Source organism: Nothoprocta perdicaria, unplaced genomic scaffold, assembly GCF_003342845.1.
Source record: "Nothoprocta perdicaria isolate Ctin4 unplaced genomic scaffold, notPer1 scaffold_13, whole genome shotgun sequence".
Lineage (NCBI taxonomy): Eukaryota > Metazoa > Chordata > Aves > Tinamiformes > Tinamidae > Nothoprocta > Nothoprocta perdicaria.
The window spans coordinates 2,237,006-2,250,580 of record NW_020454427.1 but is presented as its reverse complement, the minus strand read 5'-3'; the positions used below and the strand labels follow the sequence as shown (position 1 = coordinate 2,250,580).

General features: G+C 37.6%; 1 protein-coding gene across 1 annotated transcript in view; it reads left to right on the top strand.

Annotated features, from left to right (window-relative positions):
- SCFD2 (sec1 family domain containing 2) overlaps positions 1–13,575 on the top strand; it is a 185,213-nt gene that overhangs the window by 42,419 nt on the left and 129,219 nt on the right. Inside the window, exon 5 of the mRNA XM_026033629.1 lies at positions 7,880–8,055. Coding sequence (XP_025889414.1) covers positions 7,880–8,055 — 176 coding nt within the window. The remainder of the gene's footprint in view (positions 1–7,879; positions 8,056–13,575) is intronic.

The following is a 13,575-nucleotide window of genomic DNA, read 5'->3' as shown; positions in this document are numbered from 1 at the left end:
TTGATAGTAGATCTAATTGATGCTTTAAATTCTAAAATACATCATGTTAAAATTCCAATATGCCGTGAAAATAGCAATTATATTTATGTTAGTACTTATTTGTATTTTGTAAATAAAATATACTTATTTTATTTATATAAATATAAATAAACCATTTATTTACATATTAATATTTATTACTATTTATTTATGTTAATGTTTAYATTTGTTATATCTGCCTTTAGAGTGGAATGTTGTATGAGAGTATAATTCTGACTTGCCCGGGGCTTTTTCCCCAGCCAGAATAGCTGCTTAAGCCTCATAATTGATGTGCAAATGCAAAGAGTGGCTAGTAACACATCAATGTGGCAACTTGCATATGTATGTATTCATACATCATCATGTTTTCCACCAGTATTTATCTACTTACCACCAAAAAAGACTGTTAAAGTATATTCAGACTGTCCTGTGAGTAATGTCCTAAAGAAGAATGACCTCCCTGTCTTTAGGACGACATGCCAAGAACACCATGAAATACTACTTCGTGTCTGAAAACATGTGTCTTAGTGCTAAATGAGGACACATGCGTATTTGAAAGCCACCTGAAACCCTTTGGGCACATTACTTTGAGGCAAATGAACTCTGTGACATTGGTTGTGAGAAATTAAAAGCAATTCAGGAGATGATTTAATCAAATCCGCAGATTTCAGGTTTCTTCGGATACAATGAAATACTGTTTTGGGGGATTAGCAGTCTGGTGACCTTCTGGCTGGGACTTGGGCTATTGCTTAGTATTTACTAACCTGGTGAAAGAGGTGAAAAATGGGGTGACAAAATACGTCCATGACACATGGTTAGTCAAGGCTGAGGAGCTGATTTGACAAACTCCAGAATGCCAGATCTTAATTGGGTGTTATGACAACGGTTAGAAGTTTAATGTAGGTGACTACTTCTAGGATGCTTAATTCTGGAAGATAACATTTCACCTGTTTATTCAAACAGTTCTGAAGTTTGTTTTAGTGTTTGGGAGGGCAGCTGGGGAGTATTGCAGACTGACTACAGAAAGCTGTTATTTTTTATGCTGATTTAACAGTCAAGGCAGAACTGAATGATAGAGCATGAGAAGAAGAAAACAGTCAGTAAAAGTGGCCATRCATTTAAATACAAAACTCTGATTTACAAAGAAAAAAATCTTAATCTGTTATGAGACACCTCAAAATACTCTGAATTTACTGGGAGACTTGAAACTATAGAAAGTCTAGGCCTCTTTAATCCTAGCTTGAAGCTGTATTTAGGCRTCTGAATGTAGTGCTTGCTTAGATTCGAAAGTCTTGTTATTTTATTAGTTGTATTTCTACTATCTAATGGATTGATTTGTGTCGTAGTAAGGCATGTGAAAGTTTTGAAATTGTGGTGGAACAATTTGTTAATCATGGTTTTGTGTGTTTTTTTGAATGAAAGATGGTATTTTGGCCATCTTTCCTAGTTAATCTATGACACTTAGTATGAACATCAAGTTCCTCTCAAAACAAGGATTTATGATTCTATACAAATTTAATGACAAATGTCTGGCACTCTTGTGGCGGTGGCTTCTTGTTTGTGCTATTACCTGCACTGCTGGAATTGGGTGGATCCCACAGCTCTGGCAAGTGAAGAGGGACAGTGGTTATATGTGGCCATAAACCCAGGAGCAGAAGGGCTTGTGTCTGTGGGAGATGAGAGTGTTTTGATGGAAACAAACCTGTGACCTCTGCTTTCAATCTGCTTTAAAGTTTAGAGCTCTTCCAGTCCAGAGCCATATTCTGGAGAAGTCATCCCAGTAAGGATCCCATCGTGGCCTACTTTTCGCTGCCCAAAGACCAGGGAGTCATCTCCATTCTTCCCTTCTTCATTATTAACCATTTAAGTTCAGGGTGACCTTTCCAAGTAAGTTACTAAAGATTGTGACTGGATTATTTTGTGGTGTTTACTGTTAAAGATCCCTGAAACTTCTGAAGAAGGTACAAGAGCATTTGGCGTTACCAGGAATGACATCTGGAAATGACACTAACAGGGAGACTTAAGGGGCGTTGTCCGACCTACTCAACTGCTCCACTCAGTTTGCAAAATATCCAACTCCCTTAGCAGTGCTGTGGCCCAACTGGCTAGAAGATTTTTGAGAGCTTTATCCATCCCATAGAGGTATCCAGCATTGGATACAGTCAGAGGCAAACTACTGGGAGTGACTGGTCTGCCTTACTGTGGATGGGGAAAACATTTTATTTTTCACTGCCTTTAAAAAATGTTGTCTGTGAGCAGAAGTGTTCCAAGATAATTTCTTACTCATGGTTCTGTCAGATGAAAAATGGAGCTCAGCAGAAGTGCTCGAGCCAGGGAAGCTCAAATGTTGTTCTTGAATAGAATTGGACTAAGCCTTAAGTTATGTATATTTGGCGGTTCCTGTAGTCCTGGAAAAGCATCCACTTAATTATTCAATTGGTCACAAAAAGTACTTTCCTCATAAGTCCTGTTTTTTCTTTTTTTCTATTTTTTTTCCTTGTCCCTATGGAGGTAATTAACTAAGTGTTAGATGCAGAAAATAAGGACTATATGTTTGGAACAACATATTGATATTTCTGACCTTTGCTCTTTAGACACCTCATTCATCCATAAATCTTTGTGCTATTTAAAAAAAAAAAAATCATGAATTTAAAAAATTTACCTCTACCTCTGAATCGATCTTGAAAAATAATTATTTTCTTGAATACCTGCATATGCTATATAGATTTCAGGATTAATTTAAAATGGAAAAAGAGTCTTTACTGTGGAATCATGTCTTAATGTCTATGAATGTGGTTGGTTTAGTTAAGTTTTTATGTATCTTTTGAGATTATTTTGGATCTTTCTGCCCCATTCAGCATGCACAAAAGCAAATCTTTAACACACCTTTAATATTAATTGCTACTAGTGTCCCCTCCAGTACCTGTAATATCCAAAATCTGCCTTATTAATGTAGAATCATTTTAGAATTATTTCTCCTTTTCAGGTTGTCATATGTGCATGTAGCATTTACAGTGCTATTCCTGTAAGATACAGTATTGCAGACGTTAGTTTCCACTGCTGCTATCTTTTTAAATATTTTCACTGTATTTTTTTAAATTATTAATTCATAAAATGATTTTTTATCATTAAATCATAAAGTGTTTCCATTGATAATTTCTRTGTGAGGTACTGTTTGTATTGTTTTAAAATTACAGCATTGTATAGTTCTTTTGGAGTCTGTCTTGAATTCTTGAAAGTTGGAGGTGGAATTCAATGTGTGCGTCTTCCAGTATGTTTGGAAACTAACTATTTGGAAATGAAAGATTCAAAGGGAAAATAATTATTAGTGAGTTCAGTCTCAGAAGCATTTATGTGATTTCTCTTATACATTGATTAAGCACAAACAACAACTTTAGGTAGTTTGCTGCTAATGTTGCCTTCACTTTTGGAAGATTGTTTGCTATAGTAATGCATTTCTTATTAACTTTGCTTTATTTATACATATTCTTTTACTACAATTAATTTTGATGCATTTGTAAAAGCTGCCGCTTTTGGGGAGAGTGAGGGAAGGGGAGGTGCTAGTTAAGCTGGGCATTTCTGTTCTGCCCTCCTGATCAATARTCCTTGTGCCTCTTTCCTTGCCTTTCCCTGTATACAGCAAAGTTTTGAGTTAATCCTCCTGGAGTGTGGGTGATTGGAGCTGCATAAAGTGCTTCAGGGGAGGTGCCTTGTACAAAGGCATTTGTGTGGCTTTGTTTTTACTGTAACTGGGACGCCCTGAGATTGTACCTGCTCTTTTTACAATGAGGGTCCTAGATATATCCCCCTCCTGCGTCATTCCCCACTTTCAGCTCCCAATTCACACACAGCACGTGCTCTTTGCTCACCCCAAAATGCATAATCTTGCACTTCTCGTTATTAGATTTCACCCCATTTCTGTTATTACAGTTCTCAAAGCAATCCAGCTGTGCCTGCATGTTCTTCTCCTCCTTTTCCATGTTAATGATGTTTCACAAYCTTCTGACAGCAGCAAATTTGGCACTACTTAGTGCCAGATTCCCTCCTGCAATCATATAYGTGCCTGTGCGTGTGTACAGAACCAACACTTACGGAGCTTCAATTAAAACRTTTTCTGGGCCAACAGATCTCCACTGTGTATTACTTGCTATATACTCTTGTGTAACTGTTTAGGCATCTTACCATTCCTAAATTGTTTTACATAAAAATTCCTAAATTTGTCTTACAATTCCTAATTGTTCCTAAATTCCTAAATTGTACAATTCCTAAATTGTTCCTAAATATAATTGTTGAGGCATCTTACAATGCCTAAAATTGTTTAGGCATCTTGCAATTCTTCTAATCTTAATCTTTTCCTCCTTAAGTATGGTTATGTCATAGCTAATGCTCTGCTAAGTCCCTGTGCATTATACTTAATTCATGCACTTTGTATAGAAACTTTATTCTGTATCAGACTAGTTTGACATGATCTTTTTTAATAAAAGTGTTTTATCCTACTCTTCTGCATGATGTAAGCTGTAATTTCTTGGATATTTGTCTTGAAGCTTTTCGTGCTACTGATACTGGACTAAAAGGTAGCTATTTTTGTTTTCTTAAATATAAATACTCCATTTATTGTATTCCGGTAGATTTAGTATTACCCCTGACCATCTGGTCTGTGTAACTCGTTTCAGAATATCCAGTTCATCTGACTTGAACCTTTTCTTCTTCTTTTATTTTTTGTTCTGATTGCTTGGGTTTTGACCATCTTTGGTGCCAGAAATGCATTTTCTTAGTTGTTCTTATATCTACATAATGTTTTCTGTTGTTATTCGATTTCTTTACAAGTTCTGAATCAACCTTTCCCCCCACCCTGTATTTTCTACTGTATAAAATTGGCTCTATTTGTTGCTCAGTAGCTTTTCTGTTTGGAGGTGGGGGAGGGACCATCTGCTTATTCCAAACTCTTTTCAAAATTATTTTCAAAATGATCGACGACTAGTTAAATCCAGATTTCAGAAAGCCACAGAGTTGTTTGGATCCAAATAGTCTTTTTTGTTGCTTTTCCTCTGTAGCTTGGAAGTTAATRTTCTGTCTCACAACACGGTTTTCAGGATTTTACTAGTATTTTAGATATTCCTCTCTGTATATAGGTACCACTTGAGGTTTTTGCAATATTCTAGCATTAGTCTTGCAGAATTGCTTTTATCATCCCTTTGCAAAGTGATTTTGACCCAACTAGCCCCCATTTGCTCCGTGTTCTCTCTTCCCTTTTTTCTTCTCCATCTCTTAGATGGTGAAACACAGCACTGCTCCGTCACTGCATCGCGCTCCCTGTTTCGTGCTCCAACAGGCTCTTCAATCCTGAGCTCAATACCTGATCCCTCAGGTTTCTTATATAACCATGATTCTGTCTGCAAATCTCTTGCTTTGCTTCAGAGGAGCAAAGCAACAGCTGCCGTACCTTGATGCTGTGGTCCGGCTCCTTTCAATATCTATCTATCTATCTAGCCTCTGGGCTACTTTGCAACATAGGAGGACTTAAAACAGTAGAAGGGTTTTAAAAATAAAAAGAAGGAAAAAAATRGTTGGTGGGCTTGGGATTAAATTAAATTTAAAATGTTATTGGCTTTGTGCTGAAATCTCCGCCTGTGAGTAAGCAGCAGGGAAGACGAGGAGGATTTAGGCCTCTGGAAAAGGCATTTATTTGATGTGTACCACCAGTCCCTTCCTACCTTCCATTCCCCRTCTGCTGCTGGAACAGTTTATCAGGATGCTATCCGGGGAAGTATCTGTATAGAAAAGAGCTGTTGAATCCTGGGTCCGAGTTGTTCCATGGATATTGCARATATTACAGAGGAAGTCCTGGCTCCTCTAATGCCAATGGAATTTTTGTTAGAGACTTACCAAGGTCAGGATTTCACCCCCTTATTTACACGTGTTGGACTTTTTCTTTGGTACTGCTCTGAGTCTGGGAAAGATTTTCATTGTTTATCTAAAATGGAGCTGAATGGATCTCAGACTGATCCCGTGATGCATCTGGATTCACTTTCACAAGAGACAATATAGGGAGAAAAAAAAAAACACTTGAAAAATTATTTTTCTAAATTGAAATCAGAAGTCTAGAAAGCCCTCCCATTTGACTGTTACATTTAAAGGAGGGCCTGGAAACGTAATGTTTTCTCAATTGAAGCCAGTTATATTTTGAACRTACAACTATACATCATGGTTGCTAAAGGTAATAATGTGGCCATTATTTAAGGAATGCCGCAAGGCCTCCTGGGCTGACAGCTTCAAATCGCCATGTAAATCTGCCTGACRCAGCTTTAAAAGAAATAAAACACAAGTGAAAGCCCTGGTGTTTAGTCTAAAAACACACATGGCTGTGGTTGCTGTTTTAGCCTACGTGGACTAACCGAGGAAGGCTTTTGTCAGCTCTCCGGCCTACTGAGGGGTGTCAGCTTGATTTCTGTGTTCATGTGCTGACTCTTCGGTTTGATACTTTCCATTAAAATACACAGAAAGAGCTTGTGTGGTTTTGTTTTGTTTAGCAGCTTTCCCTATTCTAGATGTTCTTCTGAAGACCACCGTTGGTATCACTGGAATTAAGAGGAAGTGCTTTGGATATTTATTCGCTTGTTGGAAGCAACTATTAAGCATTTGTACAGTCTGAAAGGATAGAGGCAGGTGGAGAGCCTTGTAAGCTAATGAGATAACCAAATGCAGAGATCTTTCCTTGATGGAGAAATACCAAGTAGGATGATCAGAGTGGTGCAAGTCATAAAATGCCTAGCACTGATTCAGCTCTGTTCTGGCTTCCTGGCGCGAAAGCTTGTTGGGTTTAGGATGAAGGATTCTGCTTGCTCTATCTCACGTGCACCCATTCTTTAGGGCTGGTTCTCTTGAGGAAGACGACTTGTTCCTGGTGACAGCCACTGAAGAGCAAAGCAGCCCYGGATTTGTTTTATCTCAGTCTAGGCTTGCACTTGGACACCGTTTCGACGCTGTTTTTCCTTGAATGTTGAGGCTATGTATGATCACCTGTGGTGATTTTCTTAGGATAGCTGAGACATTATAGGCTTTCTTCTAAGACTCTGAACAAGCAGAGGTCTGAATGTCCCTTTCTTCCTGAAAAAGATGTAAGGCTACTTCCCAAACATAACTCTGCTGCACAGTGTAGATCGTGCTTTGATGCTGAGTGCAATAATCGCTAATTCAGTATTGTTTGTATGGCCTGGTTGGCTTTTTCCCTATGTCCTTCTATTAAACAGTGATTACCAGCTAATGAGTTTTCTTCTTTCAAATAACGAGTGGAAATCACAAGTGATGAATGAGCCTTGGATGTGTCCTTTTCAAGAACTGCTCCAGAAGAGACCTCCTTGAATGGCTGATGTTGGCACTCTGTCTTGTGCTCTCTTCCTTGTCTCYACTCCTTCCTCCCCTCTGCCATCACCAAGTGGCTGAAGGTTGTAGGTTTGGTATGAGATAGAAGGTTCACCAATTTCCCCTTGGGGCTTTGACAAAAATAGAAAGATCAGCCACTGTGTGGAGAAAATACTGAAGTATTTTGCCTTGCTTAAACAGATCTCTCTGTTTGGAAACAAACATGTTTCTACTCTTTCCATCGTCATCTGTTGTGTATTGTGAAATACCTGCCATGCTAACTACCTTAAGCCCCAGTTCTGGGTGAAGCAAATCTTCATCCTGACCTGTTGCTGAAGCCTGAAACGCACAATGATTGCAGTGAAGGCCCATAATGAAGAGCCCTTTAAAGGAAAAGCCCTGTCGAACTGATCCACTGACATCTTAAAATCTTGTTTCGTATGTGCCATTATGAGAATTTGTCACCTCAGATTACTATATCGTGTTTTTCTTTTCACAGGTAGAGTCACCCCAGAACAGCTCAGCTCATACATCCAGCTTTTCAAAAACAATTTCAAAGCTCTGGAGAACCACTGTGGTCTTCTACAGCTTGTGCTGGCYGCGGTCCAGACTTTGAAACACCCACAGAATTCCAAATGGGACAACTTCCTGGCGTTTGAGAGACTCCTTCTGCAGGTACATACTATGTGAATTTATTTGGCTTGAGTAAAACTTTGATTTGAAATCCCATTGGATTCTCTAGCGTGTATTTTGTATGATGAAGAGGGATGGATGTTCCTTACTGTGATTTTATTTTAAGGTGGTTTTATACCTATGCTMAATTTCAAGATGATGTGACTTTCAGCACTGGATAGGATTGCTTTGCAGTCTTCAGATTGTTAGTAATATCACACAGTGTCACACTGCTTGAGGTCATACACTTAAAGTAAAAAAGAGTTTGAGTAAGTGTATGACCTCAAGCAGTGTGGTCAATTTTTTTTTTAATTTTAGTTTAAATTTTTTTTTAATTTTAATTTTAATTTTTTTATTTACTGTCAGTATAAAATTTTGGTAGTTCACAGAGTGGGCAAAAGCATAGTTGGAAATTCCGTCACAAGAGTGAGGTTGCTCTCACTCCCAGCTGTCATCTGCCCTCAGCTTTTCCCACCACCAGCTTCTTCACAGCATCCTGTTGGTGGCCACAGGGTTACTGACATACTGGTTTGTAGCGTGCTTGGAGCGCTCTCAGGAAATCAAGTGTTAGTGGCTTTTTTGAACTCTATCCTACTAACCTTTGAAGAGGTACTAAACGATGGAGGCATTTTCTGAGAACCTAACAGAGTTGATTTCTGCTGAAATTAAGGGAAAAAATGAACATTTCTGTCCATGCTGCCTCTACTACCACTGTGTTGTTTTCAGAGAAATATTTTTTTCTGAAATCCTAGTGTAAGGCAAGGCTTTACAAGGTAACATATAATGTTGAAATAACTAACCTTAAAAGTAGCTGCTAGTGATAAACTTCCAAGTTACATAAAGTCAGCCTTGAGTGAGTGAAGTGTATAGTGTGGGACACAGCTAATAGTTTACCAGGAAAAATTGTCTTTGTCAAGATGTCAAAAACAGACCATCAATCCAACCCTCCCCATGTTTTGCAGCAGCAGAATATAATCTTTGAGAAGACACAGCCTTTGCAGATGTTCTAACTTTGTTGTGAATAAATGTTTTTAGTATATTTGGGGATGAGGGAAATAAAAATTCCAAACATGTAGTAGTAGCAACTGCCTGTCTGCATTAATTCAGACAACTATTTTCCTTGCACTGAAATACTTTTGATAATATATGCAGATTTCTTTCTTTAAGAAAAACCATACCTCAGGTAAAAGAAATCATTGTAGCCATTCTTTTTGCTTGAACTGCAGACATGGGATTGAGAGGAATTCCTGGACTCCAGCCCATAGTTTCCCTGACTGCTGTGCAGTGATTCACATGTAGTTCTTCTCAGAACTGGTTAAATTCCGTCTTAAAACCAGTTAGKCCTCAGAATCAAAATAAAGCTGCAAGCTCAGCATTGTTTCAGAAACAACAGACGGCTGCCTGTAAAAGTTAGGCCTTAAATCAGCAGGGAGCGGAAAAACAGAGGTAAGAAACAGCCAAACTTTAAAAATACACATTTCATTAAAAAAAAAAAAAAAAAAAAAGTACAAGCCTCTTATAATCATAACATGCTTTGGATTATACCCACTGCCTTCCACCCATCTTATTAAGGTAAAGCATGTTAGCCAAAGCAAACTTTGTGTGCCAACACGTATAACTGCTGCTTAAGCACATACTCATTTTCAGTAGTTCAAGCAACAATTATTTTGAATTACATGATCCATGAAACGTGTACTTTCACTGACTCTATTTTGAAGGCAGTCTAACTCGCATTATCTATTTTTGAGCACATGGTTTGTCTCTCATCTGTTGATGAGCTTCTAGGGAGAGTAAAGTACCAAAAGATTCAAAACTTCTTAGATTTGTATTAAAAAATCAACTAGGATTTTGTCTGCTGAATCCTTGGTAGTGTATTTCACATCATGGTGTTCCATTCCAACATGACTACTAAGAAATTCTTTAATAGAGTTATTGTCATGTTTCGGTTATTTTAAAATACTAAAGAAATCATTTTAAAAAATCACTATAAGTTTTGTTTCAACATGAAAGTAGCAGGGTGACTGTCTTATTGAAACTTTGAATAATGACCCTTTCTGAAAGGTCTACTGGGAGAAATAGTGTTAGACTGTGGTCAAGGTAGGAGCTCTAGATTTTGCTCTGATGGATGCCTGCCAGGCCTCAGACGATGCCAAAGAAGATAACCAGTTCAAACAGCTGGTGTCAGGGTTCTGACATTCCCCGAAGACATTAATCTGCCTCATTTTGGAATTTCTCTCATTACTGAATCTTTCTGATTGGTCTCATGATTCTGTGCTTAGCCTATTGCAGGCTTTATGGAAAAAAAAAAAAAACCATTGCTGACACCGAATCTTTAATTATTGCACTGAATCACCTATTCCATTTTTCTTCTCTTTGTTATTCTACGCTACTCTCAGATTTTCAAATACTCCAGATGCTGAATTCTAAAAATAGCCTAAGTAGAAAATATCCTGCTTCTAGTGTTTTATCATAAATTAAATAATTAAACATCATTAAACATAATTAAATATTAAATATCTTTTCATAGGCTTGTGATATCCCAGGTTTTCAAAAAATCTAGTAAGAAAGAGTTTGTTTTTGGCACGAAGTGCACTGTAGGGCAGTGCAACTGAGTGCTTCAGAGCTATCTCTTCCAAARTGGATGATGGTCTCCAAGCAAAATCCTGTTGTTAGCGGGAGTGTGGCTTTGACTCAAAGGGAAAGAGGATTATGGCCCAAGCCAGAAGTAAAACATCAGGATGATCCATCTTGTCTACTGTGGGATTTTTCAGTCTTCTATTGCCTTACCTTTTTTTCATGATAACTTCTTCTACTGAGAAGTTTCAAATATATTGCAAGCATGAATTAAAGCATCATACCCTATTAACCAAGGAAAGAACCCTCCCCTTGCTGTTTCCCTCGTGTTGAGGTCCTTTTTGCTTTTCTCTAATTCTGGCCATCCATGAAAGAGAGGAGTGGGCAGAGGAACACCAGCGACATGCTGCACCAGGCAGCCTCTGATATTCCAGGTGTCCTCATCTAAGTGCCTGGTTTTTGTTCAGCTGAGAATCTAATCCCTAAATTTTAGGGAAGGTTCTAGGAGAGAAGCTATAGAGGCAGTGTTGTCATTCACAGCATGTTCTGCTCAGCTATACTTGAAACACCTCTCCATTCTCCCTGCTATTATGAGTTTCTGTGGAAGTTTATTAAGCTGCAGTGGCTCATGAGAGACAAAAGCACAAGAGGAGGAGCTTTCTCCAAATGTCGTAGACAAAATGTATTTGTTGGAAGACTGAGAGAGCAAAACATGCTTTTTTTTTTTTTTTCCAAATTGTTTTACAGTTTTGAACGTATATTCACTGAGCAGGAATTACTGCCTCCACATGCGTTATAAAAGTACCCAGCAGCAGCAGTGGACAGTGTAAATGGTGGTATAACGTACCCCAGGGGAGAGCAGAGTAAATCTATAAAAGGTATTGCTCAAATTTCCTGATTTTAAAGTTAGATGTTACCCCTCAGAGTTGGCTGCCTCCTTCAGACACAATCTCACTCTAAAGATTTACGAGGACATACTGAGTAGTACCCATGGCTTGAACAGTCCCATCCATTTCAGTCCTGAGGTCAAGGATTATTTGGCGCAAACAAGTTTGTCAGACTTTTTTGAAATAGCATATGGAAAACTTAAAATGTTTTTCCCCCTAAAGAAAACAGCCAATTTTCCAAGCAATTTAGAACTCTACTATTGAACTCTGGAATGAGATAGAAGAGGAGGATTTAATTCAATCACAAATTTCTATAGGTTATGACGAGCAAAGACATTTTGTCATGACAGAAAGTTTACCCTTAGTGTTACCGTTTTCTAAATGAGTGCAAGTTCTGCTGACAGTTTTATCGGTTGGCACTGTCTGGTAGTTAAAAGTTTGTTGCAGGTAATTGTCCACTGCGTATTTTTTTTAAATGCAAATATTTCCACTAAACTGAGTGGATTTTAAATGCCAGTTCCTGTATGTACTGTATTTTTCTGATTTGTGTTCCCACAGTAGAAATAGCTACTGTAGATGCCTCCGTTTCATTATCTTTTCATTACTTATAATAATTGATAATAACTCAGTAGGAAGGAAAAATTTCTTTTGCAGTGGTACTGATATTTTTTGATCTATTCCTCACAAACAACTCATACTTTACTATCATGCAGGGTATTTTGCAAAAGGGATGCTGAAAGCAAACAGCTGTTTTGACCAAAAAAGAAAAGAAGGGTGTTTCCTCTTTAGAATGAGGTCATTCTATTTTTTTTTTTAAGTCTGGACTAAACTTCATTTTAAAATTAAAAATGTAAAAACAGTTAAATCTTTGCATTGACAAAAACAAGGAAGTATTGAATATTGCTAAGTTCATCGAGGTTAGCTCTTCATCTAAAAATCACAGACTAATGTTGGGTCTTGTTATTGTAGTATTTGGTTGATGGGTATTACTTTTCAGGGCTTTTCTGTGGCATGAGAAATTTTCATGGGCCGAGCCAAAGTTCTGCAATTTACTGGGAAATTTCATGCAGTTTAGCAGCTTGAGCACTGAGCTAGAAGCTATGAATCCTACCGTTCTGCAATAGCACGGTCAAAAGTTTTTATTTTATGCTGCTGGGTAGTACCATATCCTCTCAAAGGTAATTGGAATTAGGTGGCATGTTCAAAAGCAAGATACAAATACCTTGTAATAATTAGCAGACAGTGGTTAAATCCTGCAAGATATATCTATTTATCGAAGTCATTATACTGTGGGGTTTATTAATATGTTATTAAAGGATGAGCCCTTTTTTTTTTTTTAAAAAAAATTTTACATATTCCCTTATGTTTTTTTTTTCCAGGCTGTGCTTTATGTCAGGAACAAAGTACTACTTTGGCAGAAGTATCTCAATTTTTTAGTGACTTCTGGTAGCAATAACAGAAGAATATAGGTCAGATGCTCTGTTGGAGGCTGTGTATCTGTATTTAYACAGAGAGATGTTGAGAGTACACTATTTTCATGTTAAAATTTTCAAATCTGATTAGTTGTATTTTAACTTAGTTTTTTTGTCTTCATTTTTAGCAATGTAAAATTTGTCAGAAGTCACATTTTTTCTTTTGTCCTTAGTGRGTTCAGAAACAGAAAATACAGGCATGTTTTTAAGAAAAATGAAATTTCATGCCAGATGGTCATTCTGATGTTTTTGTTTTTCTGTTGGCGGAAAATGGTTATGAGGTTAATAAAATTACATCATTCTTGCTCCTATGAATATTATAGTGCCAACTCCAAGAAAAAGAAAAGTGGAAATAACTGTGCTGTAACTTAATATGTTACATTGCAGTTAGTGTTTCTGCAATAAGATTTAGTAATTTGGATGTTGATAACCATTCTACCCTGCGCCGTGATTAGTTACTGTCTTTTATAAGTGCAGGATGTGCACCACTCATTACTTAATCAAAGATGAGCGTGTTGTTTACTTGCACTTCTGGACACTGCAGAATATGGTGAGTGTTGTTCACATGTGCTTGTGTGCACATGCTGGAA